This window comes from Pundamilia nyererei, unplaced genomic scaffold (assembly GCF_000239375.1).
Source record: "Pundamilia nyererei isolate P.nyererei 1_Seehausen unplaced genomic scaffold, PunNye1.0 scaffold00230, whole genome shotgun sequence".
Lineage (NCBI taxonomy): Eukaryota > Metazoa > Chordata > Actinopteri > Cichliformes > Cichlidae > Pundamilia > Pundamilia nyererei.
Window position 1 is genome coordinate 734,098 of NW_005187631.1, and position 9,669 is coordinate 743,766.

Consider the following 9,669-nt stretch of genomic DNA (forward strand, 5'->3'; position numbering starts at 1 on the left):
TTATTTTTGTTTCTGCTCCTTGTTGGAATTGTGTTGGCATTTTTGTAGCTTGGACAGCATGTGGGATGGAAACCAGCGCCACGACAGGGAAGTGTGACAATCGACAATCGCTCTTTTTCAGGTTCCCAGATCCCATCGTCTTCACTCTGCTCTCTCCTGCACGACTGGCTGCTTGCTTGATGCTGGCTTCCTGTGTTTGTCTAATCAGGAGTAGATGGTGATGACTTCACTTCCTCCGCCTCTCACCAACAGCACACGCTCCAATCCTTCTGTCAGGACCTCCAGGAACTCCATGTCTGCTCACTGAATTAACGAACTTCTCATACTATGTTACTTTGATAATATAAATGAATTCATTTAAATAAATGAAAAGCTTATACGTTTTAATAATCATGTTAGTAAGCAAAATGTAACTAAATTTCCTTTCGTCTTTAAGGCTTTAGTGATTTTGTAATTAATTTTTTAAACCCTGTTTAAGCCATCATAAAGGTGTCTGCTGTAACAAAAGTACACTCAGTGACTGCAAAAACAAGCGCCTAACATTTAATTTGGTGCAGACTCGGGGTTAAGGATACAGTTCTCATCTCCTTCGGTGTTCCTGGGAGGTCCAGGCATGTTGAGCAGGACGATCCGGGCGTCGTGGGATCTGTTGACGATGACCTCGTTGAGTTTGACGGCAGTGTGCATTCGCCTGACGTTGGAGTGGTCCCTGGAGGAAAAATGAGATGCGTTAAAGGACCTGGTTAGCGCGGATCTCAGTGTCACAGAGAAACCTGCTGTGTCTGCTCACGGCCTGATGCTCAGCATGTCCCTGAAGCCCTCGGGGGTGGAGCAGCCCGAGTGCGTCGCTCTGTATTGTGTGGTCTTCTCTTTGGTCCAGGTCATCTGAATGCGGCGGTGGTGCTCAGAGCTGCCGCCGCCGCCGCTCGCCGCCCGGTCTCGCTCGCCGCCGTCTGTGTCATCTTCGTCGTCTGAGCCGATGCTCGTCAGACGCAGCATGGAGTTACGATCCTTCACCAGCTGGGCCTGGCGTGTGAAAACACACAAACACGCTCTCTCTCATCTCTTTTTCCAGCCTTTTCTTCCACCTCATTGGCAAACCTCTCTTTTCTACAGTCATTCCTGACTCCTGCCTCTCTCCGTCTCTCTGTACCTGTCTGTCTCCTCTGGAGGTGTTTGGCGTGAAGGGTCCAGGACTTTTGTACCTGGGGGAAAGATACGCCTACAGAAAACACAAGGTCACCTAACTCCCCAAAATCAAACACAGCCTGCATCTACTCTGGTGGGCACTGAAGCACAACTACAGGGACACGGCAGTAAATAAAAAAGGCCCGAGACAAAAAGCTTCTGAAAATCTGAAATGAGAATGAGTGTGACGGGTAGAGGGAAACAAAGATGACAGAACAGTTAAAGGAAGAAGCATCTGACACATGTTAGCATTATTAACTGAACCCTTCAGATAAAGAACTGGACTGACAGTGAAATAAATGTGGATTTGATCTACATTAGGGAGGTCAAAGGATTCACTCTGTAACAATTCAGTGTTTTATTTAAAGCAGGGGTTTTCAAACTTTTCCCTGACACACCCCAATGAAGAACCCTGGAAAAAGTTCACCCCACCATCCTGTAATTATTAAGATCACATTATTTTATTGTGTCTCCCCATAGAGGAAAATCATGCTGGACTGCTGCATCAACGCTAGACAACACCAAACATTACGATAACATCACATGTAATGGAAGTGTTTTTAGGAGGCACAGGCTTCAAAATTTAAAGCTGCAGTTACATTAAAGCTGCTCCATGTGAATGTGACAGTGCTGGTGTACATTTAAGTTACTCCTCTGGTCTGAAAAGTCACAGCTCACATTTCTAATATATGATTTGTTTTCCTTAAATGCCAGCAGGGGGCGACACCTCCTGACCCTGAGTTCAGCTCACTGTGTAAATTTTGTTTCTAAGAGCGTGAGAGGAGCGTATGCTTGCAGTTTCAGTCCCAGCTTCGTGAAGACACTTCACAAACCGACGGCTGACGTCACGGTGACCACATCGCTTTTTTTCCCTCTCAACTCTTCATCTGAAGGGCTCAGCTGCACTCACAGCTGTTCAGAGGGTTTCACTCTTTACTTTGACAGCGTGTCCTGACTGCAGGCTACTCTACAGAGTCTAATCTGCTCTACTTCAGACAGCTGTTGCTTCTCTACTGTGCAAACTTACATCATCAAAACTCCAGCGTACCCTCTGAGGAGATGAGAGGCAAAAGGAGGCGACATGAACGTTTAACAAACATCTCAATGCAAGTTACCGTCTGCAGTGCTTTTTTTTGTCAGTAGCCCGTGTCCCTTACCATGAGTGTTACCCACCAGGATTTCTTTGCTATCACCTCAGTACACTGCACTTTAGTTTATTTAGCAACCTTTGGACCTTAACACTGAGCTCTTTCTCCTTAAATCTAATTTAATCTGGAAGAAAACGGTGACCTCAAAGACAAAACATGGCGTCTGTACTGGGAACCTGATCTCCACTTTGTTCCAGCTTATTTTTGCAGAACAAAATAAATTATTTTTTATATTTCCTTAAACGCCTCCCAAGTCATGAACTCACAGCTGACCTTGACCTCTAACCTCACCTGAGACCTTGTAGCTCCACCTGCCTCTGGCCTACCATTGTTGCTGCTACTGCTAGGGCTCTCCTGGTGAAAGTGGTGGACAAATGCTTGTTAAGACCCAGCTTGCATAAAGTTTCAAACTCCTAATCAACCCTACACAAACCTGCGGGCATTTTTCACACCACACAAAACCCCGCTGTAAGCTTTCCACACCTACCTCTCTGTCCCGATCAGATTTAGACAGTCGCATCTGTCTGAGCATCTGACACCTCTGCTCCATCATCAGCGTCCTCTCATAGGTATATGCACTGATGTCACTGTCGTGCTGAGAAGAGGTACATGGACATGCTCAGAAGAGGTGAGAAAACAACTGTTGTAGAGATTAGTGGAAATCAGACTGGAATTTATATTTTACTGAGATCTTAGGTCCACATTTAACCTTATATTCACACAGTGGTTCAGTTTATGCACTTTAAGAACTTCATCCAGTTCAGAATTAACATTACATGCATGTCTTTGCACTGCAGAAGAAAGGGGGAGTGCCCGAAGGGATTTAAAGCAGGTTCCTTCTGTCTGTTTTCATGTTTAAAGAATTCAATCCACCAGAGGCCTCAACACAAAACTCTGGTGTACTCTGAAGTGCAGAGAGACACCTCCTGCTCATAGGCTTAATCATCACAGTAAAATCTCTTTAGTCAAGACAATGAAAGTATTACCTGTTTATTTTTTTAAGGAAAAACCCGGGAATCAAAAAAAAAAAAAAAAACAACCTAAAAGCCGGAAAAAAAAATTATGCATCTACATGTTTCAGCTGGCGAACCAGTGCAGCCATTAAAGGTGAATATTTCAGTCAAAGTGCAAGTGGTCAGACCCGGTAATATGTATATATATATATTATTTTTATTAGGGGTGCAACGATGCATACCATCTCCACTACTTCCACCTCAGCATCGATGCGTAGCTGATAGGTGAAGGTTAACAAATCCTTCTTCATCTGGATGGAATTATCCTCCATCTGGGCCACTGTGAAGATTCGCATTGAACACTTGCGCCACACCTGGGCAGAGACAGAGCAGAGGGTTCAGCGGAAACTTTAAAGGCTTTGTTAGAGTTTAAGATCAACACTTTGTTTTCTTGCCTTGTGTTGTCGCAGGAGGAAAGGCAGAAGCATCAGCATCCCGCCGTCATGGACGATCCACCACACATCGATGTAGCCCTCTGTGCAGGGCTCGGAGTTGCTAGGGAACAGGGAGATGTTTTTGGGCACCAGAAGCGCAAGGTGGGCCGCTGTGGTCACCCGCACTGTGTCTGGAAGGAGGAAAGAGGGCGTCGTTAGCTTGTTAACTCTGAAACAACCCCATTAACCGCTTTGCTGTCCTCTCTTGACTCACTGATGAAGGTCTTCCAGGACTGTGGGTCCTCGCTTTGCCTCCAGGCGTGAGGCCAGCCCATCACCACAGTGTTGGGTTTCATTCCTCCCAGGCCACTTGACTGGATCATGTGGCTGATCCCATCACGTGGCTTTTGAGCCACGATGCACTGGCAGAAGCCCTTCACGCGCTCCTTATCCATCAGGTGCTTCAGAGTCTGAGGAAAGAAGGATAAAAGGTCCAACTCCACATTATCTGAAAGCAAATACATTTCCACCCATCAATAACAAACGGCCCTACCTGCTCAGCAGCGAGCGCCTCTCCATAGCTCTGCAGGTAGTTCCCGGGGACAACAGTGCCAACAATGGTCAGGCCTTTTCCCGCCTTTAGCTGGCTGGCAAACGTCAGGAGCCGAGGAGACTTGACGTGGGCGTCTTCGTCCAGTTTTAGTAACACCAAAAGCTGAGGCCTGGACACGGACAGACAAGGCGATGAACAAGAGCATGTGTGCGTTAGTAGATTATTCCTAAATATTAGTGACAGCAGAGCCTCAGATTGTCTGTCTTTATGCTGTCTACATTTTTGAATGGGTTTTGAAAACTTCACAGCCAAGTGCTCAGATAAACAAAATAAAAGTAAATGGAGAATTGGTCATCTATAATTCAATGCTAACTTGATAAACATCAAGATCATGATGGAAGCGCTGGAAAGGATAATAAAGAGGCCTTTCATTTAGCCTGATGTGCATCTCCCCAGTTGTGAAACCAAAGCACCACTATGAGGCAACTCATTTTCAGAGTTCGCTCACCCCCTGTCCTCCTGTCTTGATGCAGTTAGTTCAGCTCAGTCAGCATCATTTGAAGCACATAAAGAGACCCAACAAAGTCACACGGAGGCCCCATGGCTGGCTAACATGTCAAAATGTAATTACATAGCAACAAACTGAAATTCAATTTATTTGTGAAAGAAAACCAGTGTCCAGCAACCTGGAGCTCTCCCAGATCTGTTTGAAAGTGACAGTAGTGACCTGCAGTGTTTAATTTACTGATCTGCTATACCTAGTACTGCACACCAAAAGAGACTTGGCACATTAAAATCATCAGATTCTTGTTTATAATGCTAAATGTGACGCAGATTCTGATGATGTCTTGCAGCTTTACTCCCAGCACTGCACGCAAACTTAAGTGCAAACAGTTCACCAACTTCTAACAGGTCAACTTGCATCCTGTGTTTGTGAGACATTTCAATACCTCCAGTTTTTAGTATGCGGTGGTCCTTCTTCCAGCCTCAGCAGAGCATAACGGGCAGCGCTGAGTGACAGACCACGGATCCCATCTCCCCACTCCTTCTCTGCCCTGATACACAACCACACCCAGAAAATATAAGAACATACAGGTATATTTATTTATTCACAAACAGTATACACTGTACACTCTTCTGTTCCCCTGAAAATAAAATAAACATGTTAACACGAAACAGACATGTTTACACACCAGTCTGTACATGCACAATCATGTGGAGGGAGTACATCTCCATGGCAACATACCCTTGATACTCAATGTACTTGTAGATCATCCCGGCAATCACCATGGCAACGATTGCGTAGTACCAAGAGGATATGAACATGAGCGCCAGGCAGAAAGTCATCCCCAGAAAGGACAAGCTCCTGGACAGATGAGCAGAGCAGAGCAGACGTTAAGGGGGGGAGCGAGAGAGAGAGTGAGTGAGTGAGTGAGTGAGTGAGTGAGTGAGTGAGTGAGTGAGTCTTTGGTAGTACCAGTGGTAGTATGAGAAGCGAGGCCTCCAGTTGGGTGTCCTCAGGAGGGTCTGAAGGGCACAGGCCAGGTTCACAAACAGGTAACACATAAGGAAGAACCTGGAAAGAGGGTTGGAGATTCAAACTGAGGTGATGAAGGCAGACTAAGTGTGCACATGCACACACATGTAACATAACTGCATCTTACATTGTCAGAATAGGAGCCACCATGTCCAGAGATGCGATGAGAACCCCCAGCTCAGCTATCAGAGCTGTCAGCAGCAGAGCCCACGTAGGTTCCCCGTTAGCTTTCCCGTGGCCAAAGACCTGGCAGAAACACACAGAGTTCAAATATACACACACAGACCCAGCAAATCACACTATGTTTAAGGAAATGGCAAGTACTGCAAATGAAAAAATAAAATCTGAGGGTTGTTATTACATAGAGAGTGGAAGGAGGCAATAGCCTGAGCACTGAGAATCAAAGAAATAATCAAAAGCTTCGGTGAAAGGCAGGAATTGGAGAGAATACAGCATCTCCAGGTAACTACAAATTACACTCAAACTACCTAAATAAATGGGTCACACTGTACATGACAGAAAACATAAAACACCATCACTTTAAAGCATTTTAAAGCACCACAGTTCCATCAAGGTATTTGCACACTGTCTTCCCCTGCTGCAAGATGTTTCTGTATGCAAGTGGAAAGAACTGAAGTATGCAGCATAAATACATCAGTAGGGATTTCTGCTTCATACAGCATCATTAAGTTAATCCTGAGCACAACAAGAATAAAGGAGAAGTGCCTGGACAGTCCCTGTAATTAAACTGAAAACTAGCAGCTCTAACCCGGAGGAAGGGGATGATGTTGTCTTTGGCGATGGCCTGCAGGAGTCGTGGAGCGCCAGTCAAAGACTGGAGGCCCGCGCCACATGTGGAGAAGAAGGACCCGATCACAATGACCCACGGCGAGGGCCAAGCCAAAGTCCCCACCACCAGATTGCCTTTAACTGAATCTCCAAACCTGCAGAAGTAACAACACATGAAGTAGTTTAAGCATCAAAGTCCTTCTGCCTCACATACAACACAACACATGCAAATACAAACACAAGAGCAGGTGTACTGACTTGTCTCTGAGGACCACCCCCTCGATGCAGGCTCCAAACAACACGACATTGCTCAGATCTGGATGAACAGCAGGTCAGGAAAAAAACAAAACAAAACAATACAAAGCACTTTCAGTGCCACGAAAATCGGACTGTGCTGAGAAAATTCGAAGAACTGCCTCTCAGTCATACGCCTCCACTGCCCGGTCGAGATACGCCATCCAGTCTCTGTGGACTCTCCACATAAATCACAAATCACACCAGCACTCGCCTCAAGGTGCTTTATATTGTAATATAAAGACCCTACAGTAGCACAGATGCCCCCCTATAAACAAGAACCTGAGGACAGTAGGAAGGAAAAACTCCCTTTTAACAGGAAGAAATCTCCACCTCACCCTCAGACACGACCAGTTGAGGAAATGAAGACAGGACAAAAAACACGCTGTGGAAGAGAGCCAGAGATTAACAGTAACTAATAATTAAATGCCGAGTCATGTGCCAACACTCAGAGTGAAAAAGATGAGTGAAGAAGAAACACTGAGTGCGTCACGGGAAGCTCACAACAGCCTAGGACTATTACAGAGTAACTAAGGGAGGATTCAGAGTCACCTGATCCAACCCCAACTATAATTCTTTTTAATTATAATTGTTTTATTTTCAAAAAGAAAGGTTTTAAGTTTTAAAAGCAGAGATAGTGTCTGTCTCCTGGATCAAAACTGGAAGCTGGTTCCATAGAAGAGAGGCCTGACACTGAAGCCTCTGCCTCCCATTCTACCTTTAAATACTTTAGGAACAACAAGTAAGGCTGCAGTCTAAGGGTGAAGTGCTCTAGTGGGGTAACAGCGATAATGGTGAGCAAACTAAAGGTGAACTTTCGACCTTTGACCTTGATCTCAACCTTAGATTAGCAAATTTCAATCAGTCCACCTTTTAAAAAAACAAAAAACACAATTCAAGGTATTCTCAGATGGATGTAAGGATGGACAGACAGCGTGAAAATAAAACAGGTGGACAGACTTAATCCACTAACAACACAACATTATTCTCATTAAATATTTCCATGATCAGCATTTAGGTTAAAAACTTCAGAATTGTGTTGTAGCATCTTAAATTGTGCTTTGAGTTGCTTTTGAATTTGAGTGCATGAAAGTTCAATCAAATTGTCAGATGAAAGGATACAGACTAAAGAGGTGGTGAGGATGGCGAGGATGGTTCCGATGGGGATGGAGCGCTGAGCATCTTTTAAATCCCCCGACCGGTTGGAGCCGGCCATGATTCCTGAGAAACAAAATCATTCAAAGGAAGAGGAGATAAGTGATAACTCAACAGCTCTGTGCTTAAAATATCAACTTTAATGTTACACTGAATATACCACAGTTTTTTAATAAACACCCTCATGAGTGAAATGTGTGATCAATATTTCAAATCAAAGAGAATCCATCTCCATATTTTTTCTTTTTTAAAGTGTTTTCAAGCTAAAAAGTGAAAATAAAGCCAACTGCACAGACACAAACAGAAATCCAAGAATAGATGCCTGACAGGTTTGATCCTGAATCAGCAGCTGCACCGTGAGCGGGAATCAATATCACGCCTACAGCGCTTTTCCTGTCAATGATCCGTTTTCATCACTGAACCAAGCCAATATTAGGTTTAAATTTCTTATATGCTTATATTTCCGAATTAACACTGAATGGAGCCCAGTTAGTATTTTAGGGGCGTCTGTACCTGTGACTGAGGGGAAGAAGATGCCCACGAGCACTGTGAAAGAGGTGGTGATGTCAGCAAACACGTACGGATAGCGATCAGAGGCTGGGTGTGCAACTTGAGAGGTGTGGAGGGATCTTTTCTCCAAAACATCCCCTTTGTGGAGGTATGTACTCCACAGGTTCTCTGTTAAGAGGGAAAAAAAAACCCATGTAAGATCAGTCATTGACATTGGCAGAGGATAAACATTCACCTACACATTCACATTTATTTAGATTTAGAGGCCCTAATTAGTGTAGCATTAGTAAGCTAGTATAATATCTGCCTCCGTCTCCTTCGATAAAACATCCTCCAACTGCTGCTTATCCAGCCCTAGCCAAGAAGTCCAAACCTCCCTCTCCATAGCCACTTCTCCACCTTATCCAGGGGGACATTGAGGCATTCTCAGGCCAGCTGAGATGTAATCTCTCCAGCATGCCCTGGGTCTGCCCCGGAGCCTCATTCCGGTATGACGAGCCCAAAACACCTCAGCCAGGAGGCATCTTAGTGGGATGCCTGAACCACCTCAGCTGGATTCTTTCAATGAGGAGTAGTAGTGGCTCTACTCTGAGCCCCTCTTGGATCACTGGACTCTTCACCCTTTCTCTAAGATAGAGTAAAGTCAAAGATTGACCAGTAAACTGTCAGCTTCACGTTTACATAGAGTTCTCCCTTTCCTACAACAGAGCAGTGCAGTGATGTGGTTCATTTGTCGATCTCCCTCTCCCCTCATTCGTGAACAAGACCCCCAAATTACTTAAACTCCTCCACTTGGGGCAGTGGAGGGACTCGTCCTTGACCTGGGGTGACCACTCCACTCTCTTCCACCTGAGGGCCATGGCCTCAGACTTGGACCTTCAAATTCTCATTTCTGTGAGCTGTGAAGCCTTCTGCCTCTCAGCTCTACCTAGAAATTCTGTCCTGTCTGTGATATTATGTTCATTTTATTCATCTTAGATGTTTGGCGTGTTCACATATTGGGGGATAAAAACTGGATTTCTTATCTTTCTCCTTAAAGCACCAACATAACTTCAGACCAGATTGCTTTTAAAGCATTCTGCTGCATCAGGCCAGCTGAGGTCCATTA

The 9,669-nt window shown here is 44.9% G+C and overlaps 1 protein-coding gene across 9 annotated transcripts in view; it reads right to left on the reverse strand.

Annotated features, from left to right (window-relative positions):
* slc12a6 (solute carrier family 12 member 6) overlaps positions 1-9,669 on the reverse strand; it is a 27,720-nt gene continuing 18,051 nt past the window's right edge. For 5 of the 9 annotated variants that reach the window (XM_005748805.1, XM_005748806.1, XM_013914853.1 and 2 more), the window contains 18 exons: positions 8,565-8,729; positions 8,019-8,117; positions 6,861-6,918; positions 6,583-6,757; positions 5,941-6,059; positions 5,754-5,852; positions 5,523-5,642; positions 5,227-5,331; positions 4,277-4,445; positions 3,998-4,193; positions 3,745-3,914; positions 3,532-3,663; positions 2,824-2,931; positions 2,628-2,690; positions 1,154-1,222; positions 791-1,026; positions 576-709; positions 1-296 (listed from right to left, as the gene is read on the reverse strand). In XM_005748805.1, the coding sequence (XP_005748862.1) occupies positions 205-296; positions 576-709; positions 791-1,026; positions 1,154-1,222; positions 2,628-2,690; positions 2,824-2,931; positions 3,532-3,663; positions 3,745-3,914; positions 3,998-4,193; positions 4,277-4,445; positions 5,227-5,331; positions 5,523-5,642; positions 5,754-5,852; positions 5,941-6,059; positions 6,583-6,757; positions 6,861-6,918; positions 8,019-8,117; positions 8,565-8,729 (2,309 nt within the window). In that variant the 3' untranslated portion in view covers positions 1-204. Of the gene's footprint in view, positions 297-575; positions 710-790; positions 1,027-1,153; positions 1,223-2,215; positions 2,240-2,627; positions 2,691-2,823; positions 2,932-3,531; positions 3,664-3,744; positions 3,915-3,997; positions 4,194-4,276; positions 4,446-5,226; positions 5,332-5,522; positions 5,643-5,753; positions 5,853-5,940; positions 6,060-6,582; positions 6,758-6,860; positions 6,919-8,018; positions 8,118-8,564; positions 8,730-9,669 lie in introns of all 9 variants that reach the window. The other 4 variants (XM_013914854.1, XM_013914856.1, XM_013914855.1 and 1 more) reach the window with 4 other exon arrangements.